Source organism: Dendropsophus ebraccatus, chromosome 9, assembly GCF_027789765.1.
Source record: "Dendropsophus ebraccatus isolate aDenEbr1 chromosome 9, aDenEbr1.pat, whole genome shotgun sequence".
Lineage (NCBI taxonomy): Eukaryota > Metazoa > Chordata > Amphibia > Anura > Hylidae > Dendropsophus > Dendropsophus ebraccatus.
In genome coordinates, this window is record NC_091462.1 from 7345059 (window position 1) to 7366094 (window position 21036).

Here is a 21036-nt window from a genome sequence, read left to right on the forward strand (position 1 = left end):
CCTCCCATGAGAAACCTGCTCATTATCATAATACAGCAGATCCCATCCCAGAAGGACCTGCTCAATAGATCCCATCTCAGAGGAACCTGCTCAATAGATCCCATCCCAGAGGACCTGCTCAATAGATCCCATCCCAGAGGGACCTGCTCAATAGATCCCATCACTCATTATCCTTATAACACAGCAGAACTTATCTCTGAGCTCTTAGACTAGAAATACATCTTTGCTGTTGGCCTTAAATTGCTCCAAATTTATAAATCAATCGGACATGGAAATAAAAATCCCAGCCAAAATAAAACCCTAGCCATATACAAGTGTGGTGCTGTTTTTAGCAGGGCTTTTATTTGTGCCAGTCGGAGCAGGTAAGTAATTCCTTGTAATGTGCGGCTTTTCTTTCCTGGCGCTGTATAAGTGGGTGATATTTATGATTGCACTCATGTATAATGTATAATACGTCACATTCGCAGCGCCCTGATAATTTACTTCCCCTGTGTCCTCCCCGCAGCACATCAATAATGAGCACATCCACGGTGAGCGGAAGGAGTTTGTGTGTCGCTGGCAGGACTGCACGCGGGAGCAGAAGCCCTTTAAGGCGCAGTACATGCTGGTGGTTCACATGAGGAGACATACAGGAGAAAAGCCTCATAAGTGCACGGTAAGCTGTCGCAAAACTGCCGATATCAGCAGCTGCAGCCGCCCGCCCCATAAATAGTAGCTGACATTCACCCCCAGGGGACGCCACTAACCACTATACTTACTGCACCTCCGAAGAAGTCCTGGGGGGGGGGGGGGCTCATGAAAGTGCTGCGTTAACGCTCTTAGTGGTGGCTTGTAACATTATAACAATGAAATGGACCACATGGATGAGAACCCTGGGGGGACGAGGCGAGAGACCCACTTCTATAGATTCCAGTTTCCTCTATTAGACCAAGTTTAGAGGCGGAAAATTCTCAGGTGATTCTTCACAATCTCACTGACACATTGCGGAAAACTAACAGCATCCAAAAATCCGCCTACGCTTTCCTGCGTCCTACAGATTTTGCAGCACTGCTCATCCTGAGCCTCCTGATGCATGTAAAAAAACATTAGCCTGGGCACATCCATCTTACTTAGGGTCCATTTACACAGAAACATTATCTGACAGATCATCTGCCAAAGACTTGAAGAGAACAGGTCATAAAGGAAAGCCTGAGATTTCTCCTCATTTCAAATCCATTCCTGGCTTTGGCTTCAAATCTTTGGCAGATAATCTGTCAGATAATCTTTCTGTGTAAATGGACCCTTACACTGTAGTAATGACTATCAGTAATGTCTCGTATACTTGTTTAGTGCACACGCACACTATGGGGGTGCGTATATCTTTGTTACAAAGTAGAAGTGATGTTGAGATTTTTTTTGTATACTTGTCTCAGTGTACACACACTATGTGGATGCGTTAATCTTTGTTAGGCTATGGTCACACTACGTAAGTTCCGTAGTAATCACTGCCGTTATTGCCAATTTGCTACAACGGCCATGTTTACTTTGAAACTTATGTAGTGCTGGCGTCTATGGAATCCCGGCCGGAGTGTATACACATAGTACATATATACATACACATAGTATACACTCAGGCCGGGATCCCTAGCGGCGGCGCAAAAAACTGACATGTTGGTTTTCTACGTCCGCTATCCATTGAATAGCAGCCACAGAGAACCTGTCAGAGCACACCATAGAGCGAGCGGCTACTATGGGGGTGTTGTCTCTGGAAGAAAGTGGCCAAGTTTCCTAAAGCTGGATAACCCCTTTAATTGTTGATCCTGAGCCTCCTGGTTCCTGAATAGAATACTAGTACTACAGAATGGACTGACACACTCCCTGGCGGATCTTTAGAACAGTAAATTATTACACGGACACTTCTGACTTGTTTTCCTTCCCTCTTTTCACAGTTTGAGGGCTGCTTTAAGGCTTATTCCAGGCTGGAGAACCTGAAGACGCACCTGCGGTCGCACACCGGAGAGAAGCCGTACGTGTGCGAGCATGAGGGCTGTAACAAGGCCTTCTCCAACGCCTCCGACCGAGCGAAGCATCAGAACCGGACTCATTCCAACGAGGTGAGGCTCCCGCTCTCTCTATCGGGAAAGCCCATTCTGCTGACAGGGGAGATTCGACACCTTACAGCGGCTCAACCAAAAAAACATTCCTTATTGTACAATTTATTTTGCCAGAGTGCCAAACCGCACCGGCGCTGCACCCCCGACTGTTTTTGTGTTTCTTAAAGTGGCTGCAGATGTTGGGTCGGCGCGTTGATGCCAAATAGGTGTGGACTATAAAACCTGTCCCCACGGCTAGTGCCGAGCAAAGGAAATGGGAAGCACCTGTGCTGCAGAGCTGGAATCTGCTGGCTTTCTTTCTTTTTTACCACGTGCAGCGTGCAGACCCCTCCTGTCCTGCCTGGACACGGCACACTCGCATACCCTGCCGTTTTATGGCCTCAGTAGACACTTCGAGCCCCAGCGGTTGTTATTTAATGGGGTAATGATGGAAAGCAGATCAGCAGCGCGGCGGCAGGAAAATAGTGAGAAATAGAAACAACAGTGAAAGGTCTGTGCAATGCTTCATCCGATACACACTGCCCCCTATCTCCAGGCTGGACCCATGGCTATAATATCAGCAGTGCAGCCGTGATCCAGCATGGCAGATATGTGCCCCATGTTTGAAAGATCTACCTAATATGTAAGAAAGGGGTTTAAGGGGTACTCCGGCGAAAATATTTTTCTTTCAAACCAACAGATTTCAGAAAGTTATATAGATTTGTTATTTACTTCTATTAAAAAATCGTAATTCTTTCAGTACTTATTGGCTACTATATGTCCTGCAGGAAGTGGTGTATTCTCTCCAGTGTGACACAGTGCTCTCTGCCGCCACCTCTGTCCATGTCAGGAACTGTCCAGAGCAGCAGCAAATCCCCATAGAAAACCTCTCCTGCTCTGGACAGTTCCTGACATGGACAGAGGTGGCAGCAGAGAGCACTGTGTCAGACTGGAGAGAATACACCACTTCCTGCAGGACATACAGCAGCTGATAAGTACTGGAAGACTGGAGATGTTTAAATAGAAGTAAATAACAAATTTATATAACTTTCTGACACCAGTTGATTTGAAAGAAAAAGATTTTTGCCGTAGTGCCCCTTTAAAGGGATTTCTTTTAAAAATAGCACCACTCCTGTCCTCAGGTTGCGTCTGGTATTACAACTCAGCTGTAATACAAACTTTGGACAATAATGGCTTTGTTTTTTTAAGAAAGCGGACATGTTTTTTTGTTCCTACTAAGCTCGGTAGATTACATCTGGTTATTTGACTGTTTCAGAAACCTTACATCTGCAAGATCCCAGGCTGCACGAAGAGATACACGGACCCCAGCTCTCTCAGGAAGCACGTTAAAACCGTGCATGGCCCCGAGGCACACGTCACAAAGAAACAGCGCAATGACGTCATTCCCAGATCGGGACCCCGGGAAAATGGCGACAGCGAAGGCGGAAACAGACTGTCCATGGAACACACAGAGGCTAATGGTGGCCCCAGAGGCAGAGAAGATGGCTTCCAGTCTAGGACTATTAAGACTGAGGACAGTATGGTGAGTGGTCCCTGGGGGATATATATCGCTATATATACACTGTGCAGTGCCTATTTCTCATACACGCAGGTTCTATATATCTGTGGTCTCCAACCTCCGTCTCTAAAGCTCTTGCAAAGCTACAACTGCAGGCATGCTGGGGGTTGTAGTTTTGCAACAGCTGGAGACCCACAGGTTGGTGAACATTGTGTCACATACAGATCCGCATATGTAGCTCATGTACATCTGTGGTCTCTAGATGTTGCAAATTACAAGTTACAGAATGCTGGGAGTTGTAGTTCTGTAACAGCTGGAGTCCCACAGGTTGGGGAACCCTGCTATAAGTTATATTATGTAGCATGACATAGTTGTATACAGCTCTGAGCGTCACCATTGATGGGGGGGGGGGGGGGCAGCTTACATTTCCATGCAGATCGCTATGAAGTTAGAGGGCCGGGACTTCTGGGATAATGTTGCACATTCGTGTATTAAAGCTGTCGGCCGGTGATATTCTGTATTTACTGGGAGCCGTTTCAGATGTTGTTAAGTTTAGCGCAGGTAACGCGACTGAGGACGATACTTTATATCCACATTAACCAAGAGGAGGCAAGAAGCTGCGGAGCCTTCTAGATCAATTCATATGCGGATAGTGCGGCGGCTTCACGATAGATAAATATAGATAATACCTGGCCTGTATTATAGGGAGATGTAGCCAGAATGGGGATAGATATCTGCCTGCATTTAACTAATGATGTTCCTGTGACTCTCACTCTAATACTAACTACTCCACCTATTCTCTCTGTTCTCTTTCTAACACTTTCCTAAGGACAGACCTTATCAAGGTGAGAAATGTGAATACTGGCAACCAAAACAGAAAACGGTCTATTCCTGTTTTGTCTAATAATCCAATGTAAAAAGCAGAGTTAGTATGCAAGGGTCAGCGTGCTGTATTATAACATCAAGTCCAATACAAGATCAAATCAACTGGTCTCAGAAAGTTATAGAGATTTGTAAATTACTTCTATGTATAAATCTGCAGTCTTCCAGTACTTATCAGTTGCTGTATGTCCTGCAGAAAGTGGTGTATTTTCTCCAGTCTGACACAGTGCTCTCTGCTACCACCTCTGTCCATGTCAGGAATTTGCTGCTGCTCTGGACAGTTCCTGACATGGACAGAGGTGGCAGCAGAGAGCACTGTGTCAAACTGGAGAGAATACACCACTTTCTGTAGGACATACAGCAGCTGATAAGTACTGGAAGACTGGGAATATTTAACCAGAGTCCCCCTTTAAGATTTAGGCTAGGGTTACCTAGAAAACAAATCACATGACCAGAGATTGCAGGGTGGCACTGTCTGCATTGCAGCTAATTAAAAAGAAAGCAATTACATTGCAACAAACTGGTGACCACAGACGCAACCTGACAGGAACATGGGGCTACAACAGTGGCCGCTCCTGCTTCACGGCACCAGCAGGCCTCAGTTATTATAGAACAAAGATGCGGCAACATGTGGATCATGATGCAACCACACTACCCTTCATGGGCAGCACTGCAAACAATGCGACACTGCGCTCTGTCATGTGTCAAGGCCATATGACCCTATACTAAGAGGATGAAAGGCGTCCGAATCTGTTGGGGTGGCTGTAATGTATCAGAGCAGGTAAGATGTTTAAAAGAATTCCTACACTGATACACTGTCACAAAACCCCAGCAGTGTGATAGATCAGCTCGGTAGTTCAGCAATGAGTAAATTCGCTGACAGAAAGCAGAGATCTTGAAATGAAATGTGAACGTTGTCGCATTTCACATGATACAATGCCCGTGCATGCTGCATAGACCCCTGTACACCTCCTGTATGTTACCCTGATATGTGAGGCTCTTCTGATGAGCATTGTTGCTCACCCCATATTGTTCCGTCTCTCAGGTACAGCCCAGCCCTGGTGGCCAGTCATCATGTAGCAGTGAACCATCTCCACTTGGCAACACCAACAACACTGACAGCAGAGTAGAGTTCCATGAAGAGGGAGGCCTGGGGGACATCTTTGGTTTGGAGGACACCGGCCCCGTGGTGGACTCCACAGTCTCATCCGGCAATGCAATGATCGGCTTGCAGCTCAGGAAACAAGGCGGCACCGCGGTACAGAGACTGGAACAACTCAAGAAGGAGAAGCTAAAGACATTGAAGGAATCCTGCTCATTCATGCACCCAGCTCCACCAGCCAGGAACACCAAATTCCCGGCCATCTCTGGAAATGGTAGGTGATACCGGACATACATGGAGGCTACCGATATTATACTGGGCCGCTATGGGGGATCAGAGCTGTGTCCTGCCTCTCACTACACACAGAGTATTCAGTCTATATTATCATCAGTGAGCCAAACACATACAAGACCTCTGCCGAAAACCTGTCCTTAGCCAGTCCACCGCACAGCTGAGGATCCTGTTACATTGTATCTGCCCAGACCAGTGACCCCCCCACACACCTGTAGCCGGTGCCCCCTGACAAAACAACAATGTTGCAGAACTTTTACAGCTTTCTTTATAGGGGTATTCCATTCAAAATCATCTTGGTATTATTAAACAGCAAACCACATGCTTGATAGATGTGTAATAGGATGTAATCACGGCCTCTGCCCCGTCTCTGAGCTTTTCCTGGCCACTCACCCTCAAGACATTGTAGATCCGGAGGACAGAATCCTCCTCTCTGTGTTGCTCATGGCTCTTTCCCCCCTCCCTTTGGAGACATGGATCACGTGTCCTCTGCAGCGGTTTGGGATAGCGCTTACAACCCTGCCCACTGCAGAAATGGAGGACACATGGTCTACTGACAGTGATTTCCACAGTTCGTAAAAGTGGGCAGCCAGCGTTGGGCCTTTGTACGGAGGGAAGAGGACTAGGGATTGTGCGGCAGGTTGGTTATTAACAGAGGCTGATGAGGGGAGGAGGACTGACGGTATGGAGGTGTAGAGCCGTGTGGGCTGGCCACTGAAGAGCGCTGCGTGTATTGGGTCAGTGGGCCGTGCTTTTCCCCAAAGTGAAGGTGGCGCATGACATGCAAGGAGATGTAGTTGCCTGGCGCCATCTTCAAAATGGTCCCAGATATAGAAAAACTTCTAACAGATAAACAAAGGCACCAAGGAGAGCAGGAGAGGTAATAAAAAACTTGGGGGGGGGGGGGGCGGCAAGTAAGACCTGGTGGCTTTTAAACACTTATTTTTAGAAGGGCTTGGGCAGAATACCCCTTTAACAAATGTGTTACAAAACTACAGTCATGGCCAAAAGTTTTGGGAATGACACAAATCTTATATTTTCACATGATCTGCTGCCCTCTGGTTTTTATGTGTGTTTCTCAGATGTTTTTATCACATACAGAAATATAATTGCAATCATATTATGAGTAAAATAACTTATTGGAACAAACTATAAATGGAGTCTATAAAGAAGGGAGGAGGGGGTAAGAGTTATTCTATTGGGGGCAGCTGTTTCATCCACTTGTTCTCTGCTTTATCTCAAGAAAATGAGTGAAAATTACCCCAATTTAATACCTGATTTTTTCCCCCTTCCTTGCAGGCTCTATACTTGACAGCATCGGTGTCCCAGGCAGTGTGAATACAAACCCAAGAATATCAGACTTGTCTATGAATGATATCACCATGCTGAACCAGCTTAATGAGAGACGCGATAGCGCCACAAGCACGATCAGCTCCACCTACACGAGCCGCCGATCTTCAGGGATCTCCCCATATTTCTCCAGCCGTCGTTCCAGTGAAGCCTCACAGTTTTGTGGGAGACAGAACAACGCAAGCTCTGCTGACTCTTATGACCCCATCTCCACCGATGCATCCAGAAGATCCAGTGACGCCAGCCAGCATAATGGATTGCCAACACTCCTGAATCTGACTCCGGCTCAGCAGTATCGGCTAAAAGCCAGGTACGCAGCAGCGACAGGTGGTCCACCTCCGACTCCCCTCCCCAACATGGAGAAAATGAGTTTAAGAAGCAAGATGTCATTGTTGGATGGGACAGACTATTCCCTGCCCAGCTTCAGGCAGCAGCCTGGTCCTAGACGCTGCAGTGATGGTCTAGGTAATGCCCCAGCGCCAATGTTCGCACATGAGGTTCCTGGGAACAACACAAGACGTGCTAGTGACCCAATCAGGACAACAGCAGGACTCGAAGGACATCATCTGCCAAGGGTTCAGCGTTTCCACAGCATGAACAGCATGAATACGCAGCATCCTCCCCAGATCATGGACCGGAGAAGTATGAGCCTCCAGCAGTACACGCGGTCAGACGGGAGCCTCCACAGACACATCTACTCTCCACGGCCACCAAGCATCAGTGAGAACGTCATCCTGGAAGGCATGCCAGCTGATATGGACGTCCCCGGAGGGGAGGATGAACTGGTGTTGCCGGATGATGTTGTCCAGTACATCAATTCCCAGAACAGAGTGGAGCACAAACCTCCATCCGACTTCAGTCACCAGCCTCCAAACTTTCAAAGTAACATAAAGAACTATCAGCAGCCGGCACCCAACCACTGCCGTATCCCTGGTCCTGACATGCAGAAGAATAACATGCCCGTTCAGTGGAATGAAGTCAGCTCCGGTACTGTGGACGTCACTGCCGATGGGCAGAAACAACCATTCACACAAGGGAACTTGGCAGTTGTGCAGCAGAAGCAAAACTTTAGCCAATTTCAAAACTTCAGCCACCAGCCATTCCAGGGATGTCCAAGTCATCTACCTGCCGCTCAGCAAGAGATGGCGCAGAGAAACTGTAGTGTGAACGGGCAGAGATACAACTATGTTCAGCACCGGCAACAGCAGATGAACCTGTGCCAAAACACCAGCTCTGACTTTACCCAGCAGCAGAGCTTTAACCAGTCTCCTCACATGTTAAGAGTCCCAAATGACAGTCAGTGCCAACTCTCACCATCATCCAACATGTTAGAGAGGCCCAGGCATCCCATGCAGTCCCCTCAGAGTAACAATAATCCGCATGGGATGATGAACGGCAGTCGGGAGGTGGGTCACCCCACAAACACTCAGAACTATTCATGTAACCTCCGCGTCGGCCATGAGACACTCCAACCAGCAAACCCCTACCCCAACCAAACTACCCAGAACCCATTCTGTAATATCACAATGTCAGGTCAGGTTAACAACACATTGATGCAGCCGAGGCCTCCACCCCATCCCCCCAACAGGCCAAGGAGTCAACATTCAGGCCATAACCCCACGTTTATGAGGAGTCCACACTCTGTGAGCGAGCACAGTCCATGCCAGCAAACAGCGGAAGCGACCCCAAAAAGAACGAGCGAGGACCCTGAGCCCACTTCGTGCATGAGCGTGAAAGACAATGGTTTACTGTATTACTCCGGCCAGATACAGATGTTCAATCAGAACAGCAACTACGCTTCTGTCCCAGAATGTACAGTGAGGCCGGTCACAACCATGCCATCCCCAGGGGTAAATCAGGTCACCAGCACAGTGGACTCCCAAGGTCTAGAACAGCCTCCAGTCATAGATTTTGATGCCATGATGGATGACGGGGACCATTCTAGTCTCATGTCAGGAACCATAAGCCCTGGCCTACTCCAGAGCCTATCCCAAACCTCTTCTCGCCTCACAACTCCTAGGAATTCTTTGACTTTTCCTTCCGTCCCAGCTGGGATAAGCAATATGGCCATAGGGGATATGAGCTCGATGCTCAGCACATTGGCAGAAGAAAATAAATTTCTTAATCTCATGTCCTAACTAGAAGCACCAGCTATAAAAGCCCCACCTGGTGGGGGATCTCTGGATCTAATGGGACTATCCATACAGGGCAGATCGTTTTTCTCTAGCACAATCCCTGATGTATCGTGACGACTGTTCTGTGGGACTGTGACTCATGCCGACTAGAAAGGACCGAGATGAGATCTGTGTTGTTGAACAAGACTCAATGTATGAAAAAGAAAACTCAGCACATCTCAGAAGGCGTCTTCCATCCACAATGAGTCATTATTATATCTTGTGTTTTTTTCTTTAGCATCTCCTTTCACCAGTATCCACATCCTTTCCCTCATCTAAGACGGATGTGGACTGTAAACTGCCCAAGATAAACTTTTCCTTAAGAGTTTCCCAAGTTTTTGGTGGGGAGGGAACATCAGACCTTCAGCAATGACTCCTCACATACAGGCGGCTGCTGTGTAAGCTGTACAAGGTCTGGCATCACCGTGTTCAGCCCAGATCCAAGCTGCTTATCAATGCACTGACTTATTGTTAGATCGCAGCCATCGAAGCCTCAGCATTGTTTACATCAGCGTGTAAATACTTGGTTTACGGTTGTCATTTTTTTTTTCCTGTGCATTATGGAGTATTGGGTGTCTATCATATGTTGTGCCAATCATTTCACGTGTCATATAAGCCATACTTTGCCGTGCGGAGCAGAGACATCTCCTCCAGGAACACACAGCTGCCTCTCTGACAGGAGCCCAGCTTCATGTCTAGTGTTACGTTGTCATCCTCCGGCCTCTTCCATTGTTCAGTATTCAGGACAACGAAAAGATTAGTCACAAGAGGGAAATAAAGCAATAATAGAAAAAAGGTCCAGAAAAAGAAAAGAAGCAGCTGTTCACACAAGCACAGGGAGCCGGGGACAGCCAGGAGCCAGAGTGATCCATCAGATCCTGCTCTGACTGTAGTTACAGCCCCCTGTACTGACTGTAGGTACAACGATCACCCCCTGCTATGACTGTAGGTACAACGATCACCCCCTGCTATGACTGTAGGTACAACGATCACCCCCTGCTATGACTGTAGGTACAATGAACGCCCCCTGTACTGACTGTAGGTACAATAATCACCTCCTGCTCTAACTGTAGGTACAGTGATCACCCCCTGCTGTGACTGTAGGTACAGTGATCGCCCCCTGTACTGACTGTAGGTACAGTGATCGCCCCTGCTCTGACTGTAGGTACAGTGATCGCCCCCTGTACTGACTGTAGGTACAGTGATCGCCCCCTGTACTGACTGTAGGTACAGTGATCGCCCCTGCTCTGACTGTAGGTACAATGAACGCCCCCTGTACTGACTGTAGATACAGTGATCGCCCCCTGTACTGACTAGGTACAGTGATTGCCCCCTGTACTGACTGTAGGTACAGTGATCGCCCCCTGCTGTGACTGTAGGTACAGTGATCGCCCCCTGTACTGACTGTAGGTACAGTGATCGCCCCCTGTACTGACTGTAGGTACAGTGATTGCCCCCTGTACTGACTGTAGGGACAATGATCACCTCCTGTACTGACTGTAGGTACAATGATCGCCCCCTGTACTAACTGTAGGTACAGTGATCGCCCCCTGCTGTGACTGTAGGTACAGTGATCGCCCCTGCTTTGACTGTAGATACAATGATCACCCTCTGCTGTGACTATAGGTACAATTATTAACCCCTTACTCCAACTGTATGGTAAAAGTATTACCCAAGCACTGGGTATGTATACAGTGATACAACGATTACCCCTCTATTCGGCTGTGTGACTATTCATACAGCATTTCCCCCTTGTTGTGACTTTATGATACAATAATTACCCATGTCTCTAATCTCATTGTATAGGACAATATGGTGCCTGTAATAATAAGTTCCTGTCTCTAATATCTAATAATGAATGTGGGGGAGACATGTCCTCTAGGCTGGTGTATAGTGCAATAATTACCCCTGGCAGTAAGCACCTCTGTATATTACAGTGAGCGCCCCCTATCTGACAGACCGCTCTCACATCCGCTCTGTTCTCTCTCTTTCACAGCCACTGTAGGTACAATAATCACCTCCTGCTCTGACTGTAGGTACAGTGATCACCCCCTGCTGTGACTGTAGGGACAATGATTGCCCCCTGTACTGACTGTAGGGACAATAATAATAATATTTATTTGTATAGCGCCAACAGATTCCGCAGCGCTGGACAATGATCACCTCCTGTACTGACTGTAGGTACAGTGATCGCCCCTGCTCTGACTGTAGGTACGATGAACGCCCCTGCTCTGACTGTAGGTACAATGATCACCCCTGCTCTGACTGTAGATACAATGATCGCCCCTGCTCTGACTGTAGGTACAGTGATTGCCCCCTGTTTTGACTGTAGGTACAGTGATCGCCCCTGCTCTGACTGTAGATACAATGATCACCCCCTGCTGTGACTGTAGGTACAGTGATCGCCCCTGCTCTGACTGTAGATACAATGATCACCCTCTGCTGTGACTATAGGTACAATTATTAACCCCTTACTCAAACTGTATGGTAAAAGTATTACCCAAGCACTGGGTATGTATACAGTGACACAACGATTACCCCTCTATTCGGCTGTGACTATTCATACAGCATTTCCCCCTTGTTGTGACTTTATGATACAATAATTACCCATGTCTCTAATCTCATTGTATAGGACAATATGGTGCCTGTAATAATAAGTTCCTGTCTCTAATATTCAATGATGAATGTGGGGGAGACATGTCCTCTAGGCTGGTGTATAGTGCAATAATTACCCCTGGCAGTAAGCACCTCTGTATATTACAGTGAGCGCCCCCTATCTGACAGACCGCTCTCACATCCGCTCTCTTCTCTCTCTTTCACAGCCACTTGTCCTGCTGCGACATATTTTTGCTGTTTCTGTGTCACCTAAAGTATTTTGTGGATTTCTTCCAAGCCTGTAAATATTCTGTATAAAGCGCCCCCCGGTGTCTGAGACGGAGCCGAGAAATTTATATCCTGTGACAAATCTGAGTGTTTTTTTTACATTTTAAGAACTGCCTTGTAAATACACATTTTGTATATTAAACCTGTCCTTTTTACTTCTCTGTTCATTCTGATTCTGTTATCTTAAACCCTGAGTATTTTCCCCGACCACCTACACAGGCCTGTACTGTATTTGGGGTTCATGCTGCCCTAGGCACTATGACCACTGATGCCCCAAACCGAGCAACTTGCAGAAAAAGCCCCCTGCTCCATCTAGTCGGCCCTGTTAGTGTTTCCCTTCTTATTATCTTAGGATAGATAAATGTTTATCCCATCAAGTTTACATTCTGTTGTTGTAGATTTACCTACCACATCTGCTGGAAGTTTTATCCAAGCATCTACTACTCTTTCAGCAAAGTAATATTTTCTTGTGTTGTTTCTGAAATCCCCCCTCCCCTCAGTAACACAGCATTAAAAACAACCCTCAGATATCTATCCTTAAGCCAACAACAAATCCACTGAACTATCCAGGCATTAAGTCCAATTTTACTAACTTCTCTATCAGTTCTTTATGGGGAACGGTATCAAAGTCCAGATAGGTAAAAGTATTGTGTTTGTCTGTGATTATGTAGCAGAGCTGTGTGTCTGTATTTTGATGTAGCAGAGCTGGGTGTGTATGATGCAGTAGATCTGTGTGTGTATTGTGTATGTAGCAGAGCTGTGTATGTTGGGGTATAATGTACTGTCATTGACAGTGGCCCTGTAATTTCAATAAACATTGACCCCTTCGCTGCCTAAGGCCAGATATGGCTATGATGTACAGTCTGTAAGATTGTTTTACATCATGGACTGACTCTCTGCATTATAATTTATCCTGATACACTGAGCTCCGCAACGGCTGAGCTGTGCACTGTGTCAGTTCAATAGCATTGTGCTTTAAGTGTTTTGTAGCTGACTGTATCATAATACAGTCGTTCGCTGTTCCTCCTCTTCTTCCGGTTCATTCATAAGACTTCTCCCAGCCATCACTTGTCTATGTAAAATCCACCAGACACACATTTTAGGTTCCTGAGTTCAGCATCATCCTTACCTCTATACAAACTCCCTATCTGTATAGCCCCACATAGTAACAGTGCCCCCTCTATGCCCCCCATATAAGCAGTTATGTCTTATATGTGCCTCCAAATAGTAGTCAGGCCACTCTCTGCCCCCATATAGTATTACCCCCCCACCACCCTCTGTACTTCCATAATAATAGACCTCCTCTGTGCTGTGTCCCGGTATACTATTAGGCCACTCTTCTATACTACCATATAGTAATTAGGCCCCTCTGTGCCCCTATAGTTGTTTGGCCCCCTCTGTACTCCATAAGCCCTCTGCGCTCCCATATAGTATAGCCTCCCCCCCCCCCAATCTGCATCGCTTATATGGTATAGGCCTCCCTATGCAGCATAGCATCCTCCATATAGTACAGCTTCCTCTACCCGTACAGCATCCCCCATATGGTATAGGCCACCCCGTCTGCAGCATTCCCCATATGGTTTAGCCAAACAGAAGGAACAGTCACCGGCACTACTCCAACATTATTTTCTCAATTTTCTGCAACTGCAGACTAATGTAATATGGGTATGAATTCGCCTTACAAATTCTGGGGCGCTGTGCTGATCAGGAGTTAGCGTTCATTCCCATGCTCGTCCTGCCACAAGGTTTTAATGAAGATGTTTGAATAAAAGTTGAGAAATTTTGATGGTGAGTGCCCTCTACAATTTCTTTTTTCTACATTACCCCATATGGTATAGACCAGCGCTTCTCAAACTTTTTCTACTGGAGCCTCACCCAACAGACCAAGGCAATGCCTGGGCCTCACCAGACTGATCAAGAGGGTGTCTGGGCCTCACTATCTGTGGTGAAAGTCCATTTAAAAGCTGAAAATAATGCTAGGGCTACCTTTAACCCATCTCCCAAGCTCTAGATACTAATAAATAAAGTACAAAATAAATTACTAATGTTGCTAAAATGCAGAGTTCTGCAAAAAGCAAATGGACTGTGCAGATCATAGTTTCTTTGTGAAAACTGGCTCCTCAGCTGGGCCTCACCAACAACTAGGGGGCGCCTCACTGGTGAGAGCAGCCTCACAGTTTGAGAAGCACTGGTATAGATCACCCCTCTGCAGCATCCCCCATATGGTATAGGCCACCCCTCTGCAGCATCCCCCATATGGTATAGGCCACCCCTCTGCAGCATCCCCCATATGGTATAGGCCACCCCTCTGCAGCATCCCCCATATGGTATAGGCCACCCCTCTGCAGCATCCCCCATATGGTATAGGCCACCCCTCTGCAGCATCCCCCATATGGTATAAGCCACCCCTCTGCAGCATCCCCCATATGGTATAGGCCACCCCTCTGCAGCATTCCCCATATGGTATAGGCCACCCCTCTGCAGCATCCCCCATATGGTATAGGCCACCCCTCTGCAGCATCCCCCATATGTTATAGGCCACCCCTCTGCAGCATCCCCCATATGGTATAGACCACCCCTCTGCCGCATCCCCCATATGGTATAGGCCACCCCTCTGCAGCATCCCCCATATGTTATAGACCACCCCTCTGCCGCATCCCCCATATGGTATAGACCACCCCTCTGCAGCTCCCCTCTGTAGCACCCCTGACAATGACCGTTTTGCAAGTTGAGGCGCTTCTTCCAGTCCCTGACGATTCTAAAATTCTACAGGCCACACTAGGGTGGTCCTGCATTTCATCCTCAGATATATACGAGTAGGAGCAGATACCAGACTCGGCCTGTACTCGGCGTCTTGAGCTCTCGGGTTTGCCTCGTATCACTAATCTCCTGTGCTATTTTTCCATCCATTACTTCATTATTCATGGGGTTTGTAGTTTTCAGGTAAATCTTGTAATCAGCGCTCATTTCTTTCACATAAATATTCATGTTCCCATTAACGTTACAATCACATCTGTTTCTCAACATCTGCAATCTGTTTTCACCACCTTGGTGTCATTTCCAGCCAATTAAGTCAAAGTAACACAATAAAGTATTATTAGTGATAATTATAATAAAAGATGTCGATTTATTAACCGGTAGAATCGACGCCTGGATCCGGTCTGACCATCAGGACCCAAACCTCCATTAATCATTGACAAGCGGCGCCGGGATTTAACTATTTCTCCATTGATCTTGTCGGGAGGTGATGATACACATTCGCCATTAGGACATGAAGATCCTAGCGGAGTCAATGTATCATTCATAAATCTGTGTATTGTTACATTTAGATTCCATGTGCTATCAGATATCAGCTTATAAAAAGGGGTAGTTCACCCACCCCACCCCAAAAAAAAATTATTTCAAATCAAAGTACTTATCAGCTGCTGTATGTCCTGCAGGAAGTGATGTATTCTTTCTAGTCAGCCACAATGCTCTCTGCTGCCACCTCTGTCCATGTCAGGAACTGTCCAGAGCAGTAGCAAATCCCTATAGAAAACCTCTCCTGCTCTCCAGACTGGAGAGAATACACCACTTCCTGCAGGACATACAGCAGCTAATAAGTCTGCTGTATCAAAATCTCTGGCACTTTCTGACACCAGTTGATTTGAAAGAATGTTTTATTTTTTTTGTGAACTACCCCTTTAACTACCAGATCATCAGGGCTACTTTGCTTATATTACTAGATTGCCAGATGTAGTGCATGGTATATACTGCTGGTGCAACACCTATTGAGTAACATGTAGGCCGCATGGTCTGCAGACACCAAATCCGGTATATTGATCACTGCGTAACCAGAAACTGGAGGTGCTGTATGTACCCCTAAAGACTGAGTTATATACAAGTATAGAGCATTACTTAGAGCAATGCTTCTCAAACTTTCTATTGGAGCCTCACCAGACTGACCAAGAGGAGGTCGGGGCCTCACCAGACTGACCAAGAGGAGGCCGGGGCCTCACCAGACTGACCAAGAGGAGGCCGGGGCCTCACCAGACTGACCAAGAGGAGGTCGGGGCCTCACCAGACTGACCAAGAGGAGGTCGGGGCCTCACCAGACTGACCAAGAGGAGGCCGGGGCCTCACCAGACTGACCAAGAGGAGGCCGGGGCCTCACCAGACTGACCAAGAGGAGGCCGGGGCCTCACCAGACTGACCAAGAGGAGGCCGGGGCCTCACCAGACTGACCAAGAGGAGGCCGGGGCCTCACCAGACTGACAAAGAGGAGGCCGAAGCCTAACCAGACTGACAAAGAGGAGGCCGAAGCCTAACCAGACTGACAAAGAGGAGGCCGAAGCCTCACCAGACTGACCAAGAGGATGCTGGGGCCTCACCATCTGTGGTGGAAGTCCTTGTAAAAATAAAACTCTGCATAACATTAAAATAAGTACAAAATAAGTTAATAATGTTCCTAAACTGGAGATTATTGCAGCCAGGGAGAGGGCTGTGCAGCTTATAGTCACTTTTATGAAAACTGCCTCACCAGCTGTGCCTCACCACAACTAGGGGGCGCCTCACTTTAATAAACTGTATACATACCTGTCCACACTTCTGGTGTTCTCCTTACTCCTGCCTGCTGGAACAATCACTACTGGGGGTACACAAGAGGGTGATCATCACTAGTAGGGGGCACAGGAGGGTAATCATCACTACGAGGGGGCACAGAAGAGGAATCATCTCTACTGGGAGCACAGGAGGGGAATCATCACTACTGTGGGGGCAAAGAAGGGGAATCATTACAACTGGGGGCAGAGAAGAGGGATCATCACTAATGGGAGGCACAGGAGGGGAATCATTACTACTGGTGGCAGAGAAGAGGGATCATCACTACTGGGATGCACAGGAGAGGGGAATCATCAATCCTGGGAAGCACAGGAGGTGGCATAATCACTACTGGGGGACACCTGAAAGGGGATTGTAATAGTGTGGGTACACAGAAGAGATCTTATTAAAGTGTCAGGGCTGAATCACCCCACCCTCTTGCCATTGCCAAATTGGGACACCGGTGGACAACATGTGCTATACACAGCACTGGTTATACTATACTGAGTGTCCTGGGGCTGAATACTCAATATACGATTTATTTGTAATGAAAGAGGAAGCTTTAATGGGGTTCTCTGCTTTAGGCAATCCTAGCTCATTGGGAGGGTTCATTGAATGATCATAAAATGTCCTCCTTCTAAAACCCACAGCAATCAGCTGTAATGTGTAAGCATTTCATGTTCCTGCAGTGCCACCACAGGTGAAATGAGGCATTACACAGTGCTCGTTTATATCAATGGGTTGTTTGTTTACTGCAGGACAGGATGGGTCCTCCAGAAAGAGAGACGCTCTTTGCACACTTAGAGATGAAGATCCAGAACAAAGCACCCCCCCAAAGGGGTTTCTAAAATGCACATCTTTTTTTGCAGCATTACAGATAAAGGGTCAATAAGAGGGTCAAAACAGAAAGAAAACTTACAGCAATAATGGAAACAGAACCTGATGATGCAAATGACTGATCTGCTGCTTTCCAAGCCTTGCAGTGAAGGGTTAATCTCCCGCCTCCCCACTTAATATTGTGTGACTTTGTGGGGTCCAGTCATGAGGTTTTCCACTCTGCTGGGCCTGCTCCTCACAAAACATGCGATCCACACAATAAATTGGTTTCCCTTCTTTTTGTTCCACTCACTGATTATCCGGTGTGATAAGACACTCCTTAAAGCGGCGGTGACACGGTTTAATCACACACGAGGCGCGATGCTGTCTGCGCTGCTGCCTGGCATTAATACACATTTATGCAAAGCAGGCTCCGGCCTGTCAAGAGCTAATCTATAAAACTATGATAAACGATGTTTATTTTCCATGATGGAATGAAACCCCCGATCTGACAATAATTGTAATAAAGGGACACATCAGCTCAATAAGTTGATTGAATTAGCGGCAGCTGACATTAAGGCCTGATCATGGTTCTGCTGTCACAAGTCGGGGAAGGAATGTTAATGACAACGCTGCTCTTCAACTGAGCGTGACCAGGTCCTCAGAAGGTATGGCACAGGTAGGTGGTCATCCAGGGTCAGGGTCCTCAGAAGACATGTGGCATGTCCTTAGAAGACACAGCAGGGCAGGTAGGTGGACATTCAGGTCCAGGGACCTCAGAAGACGCGGGACAGGTAGGTGGCCATCCAGCGTCAGGGTCCCAGAAGGCATGGGATAAGTAGGTGATCATTCAGGGCAAGGATCCTCAGAAGATATGGGGTGGCCATCCAGGGTCAGGGTCCTCAGAAGGTATAGGACAGGTAGGTGGTCATCCAGGGTCTTCAGAAGACAAAGGAAAGGTAGGTGGTCATTCAGGGCCAGTGTCCTCATAAGACACAGGACAGGTAGGTGGTTATCCAGGGTCAGGATCCTCAGAAGACACAGGACAGGTAGGTGGTCATTCAGGTCCAGGATCCGCAAGGCATGTGGTCTGGTAGGTGGTCATCCAAGTCCAAGGACCTCAGATGACACAGTAGGTGGCCATCCAAGGTCAGGGTTCTCAGAAGACATGAGGCAGGTAGGTGGCCATCCATGGCCAGGGACCTCAGAAGATATGGGGTAGGTAGAGGCCATGCAAGATCAGGGTCCTCAGAAGGTATAGAACAGGTAGGTGGTCATTCAGGTCCAAGGACCTCAGATGACACAGTACGTGGCCATCCAAGGTCAGGGTTCTCAGAAGACATAAGGCAGGTAGGTGGCCATCCACGGCCAGGCACCTCAAAAGATATGGGGTAGGTAGGGGGCCATGCAAGATCAGGGTCCTCAGAAGGTATAGAACAGGTAGATGGTCATCCAGGGCCGGAATTTAGATACTAAAATTCCAGGTAACTTAAAGGGGTTGGCCACTTTATAGTAAAATAGGTCAGTACAGAGTATTAGTAAGTGTGCTCACTGTATATACTGACAGCAGCTCCCTGTGTACCTCATAGAGCAGGGGTCCTCAACTGGCGGACCGCGGTCCAAACCCGGACCGCGGAGGCCAGCTGTCCGGACCCCTGGTCAGACCTCCAAACCGCCCCGAATCCAGTCCGTTCTGGGACAGTTAGGAGGTCCCGCTCCCCACCGCACTGCCTCCCGCCCCATAGGCGTACTGTCCTTTGGTTGCAGTACGCCTGTGGGGCTGGGGGCAGTGTCGGTCCGGCCCCCGGCTGATACGCGCTCTGTAGGGATGTCCCGGGGATTCCCCAGCAGAGCGCGCACCAGTGACCTCAGTGTACGCCGTCAGCCTGCTCTACCGGAAGTACAGGACAGCGGCGTACACTGAGGTCACTGATGCACGCTCTGCTGGGGAATCCCCGGGACATCCCTACAGAGCGCGTATCAGCCGGGGGCCGGACCGACAGGAGAAGAGAAGACAGGCGCAGCGGGGGAGTGAGGTGCTAGGTGAGTTGGGGTTTGTTTGTTTTTTTTTGTCTGGGGGCCATCTATAAGGGTAGAGCGCACAGGGGGGGCTATATACTACAGGGGGAGAGTGCACAGGGGGGCTATATACTACTGGGGGGACCTCACAGGGGGCCATATACTACTGAGGGAGAGCACAGGGGGGCTATATACTACTGGGGGGAGAGCACAGGGGGCCTATATACTACTGGGGGGACCTCACAGGGGGCTATATACTACAGGGGGAGAGCACAGGGGGCTATATAATACTGGGGGGAGATCACAGGGGGCTATATACTACAGGGGAGAGCACGGGGGGCTATATACTACAGGGGGAGAGCACAGGGGTGCTATATACTACTGGGGGGAGCTATATACTACTGGGGGGACTCACAGGGGGGCTATATACTACAGGGGGAGAGCACAGGGGGGCTATATACTACTGGGGGAGCTCACAGGGGGGCTATATACTACTGGGGGGAGCTCACAGGGGGGCTATATACTACTGGGGGGAGAGCACAGGGGGCTATATACTACAGGGGAGAGCACGGGGGGCTATATACTACAGGGGGAGAGCACAGGGGTGCTATATACTACTGGGGGGAGCTATATACTACTGGGGGGGACTCACAGGGGGGCTATATACTACAGGGGGAGAGCACAGGGGGGCTATATACTACTGGGGGAGCTCACAGGGGGGCTATATACTACTGGGGGGAGCTCAAAGGGGGTCTATATACTACTGGGGGGAGCTCACAGGGGGCTATATAATACAGGGGGAGAGTGCACAGGGGCTATATACTACTGGGGGGACCTCACAGGGGGCTATATACTACTGTGGGAGAGCACAGGGGGGCTATATATACTACTGGGCGGAGAGCACAGGGGGCCTATATACTACAGGGGGAGAGCACAGGGGGGCTATATACTACAGGGGGGAGATATACTACTGGGGGGAGCTCACAGGGGGGCTATATACTACTGGGGGGAGCTCAAAGGGGGGCTATATACTACTGGGGGGAGCTCAAAGGGGGGCTATATACTACTGGGGGAGCTCACAGGGGGCTATATACTACTGGGGGAGCTCAAAGGGGGCTATATACTACAGGGGGAGAGCACGGGGGGCTATATACTACTGGGGGGAGCTCACAGGGGGCTATATACTACAGGGGGAGAGTGCACAGGGGGGGCTATATACTACTGGGGGAGCAACAGGGGGCTATACACTACTGGGGGAGCAAAACGGGGGGCTATATACTACTGGGGGAGCAACAGGGGGGGCTATATACTACCAGGGCAGTCACCCCCTTTGTACCTTATATCAAAGGG

At 48.3% G+C, this 21036-nt stretch overlaps 1 protein-coding gene and 1 long non-coding RNA gene across 11 annotated transcripts in view; one reads left to right on the plus strand and one right to left on the minus strand.

The window, feature by feature from the left end:
* The window catches only part of GLI2 (GLI family zinc finger 2), a 452275-nt gene extending 439860 nt beyond the window's left edge, over positions 1-12415 (plus strand). For 5 of the 7 annotated variants that reach the window (XR_011364485.1, XR_011364486.1, XR_011364487.1 and 2 more), the window contains 6 exons: positions 506-655; positions 1929-2093; positions 3349-3615; positions 5519-5849; positions 7166-10617; positions 10708-11488. Coding sequence is in view for 1 of the 7 variants with exons in the window: in XM_069982433.1 (XP_069838534.1) it covers positions 506-655; positions 1929-2093; positions 3349-3615; positions 5519-5849; positions 7166-9354 (3102 nt within the window). In the remaining 6 variants the exon portion in view is untranslated. Of the gene's footprint in view, positions 1-505; positions 656-1928; positions 2094-3348; positions 3616-5518; positions 5850-7165; positions 10659-10707; positions 11489-11783 lie in introns of those variants that run through there. The other 2 variants (XR_011364490.1, XM_069982433.1) reach the window with 2 other exon arrangements.
* LOC138800628 (uncharacterized) overlaps positions 1-21036 on the minus strand; it is a 208803-nt gene that overhangs the window by 167879 nt on the left and 19888 nt on the right. The window lies entirely within an intron of this gene.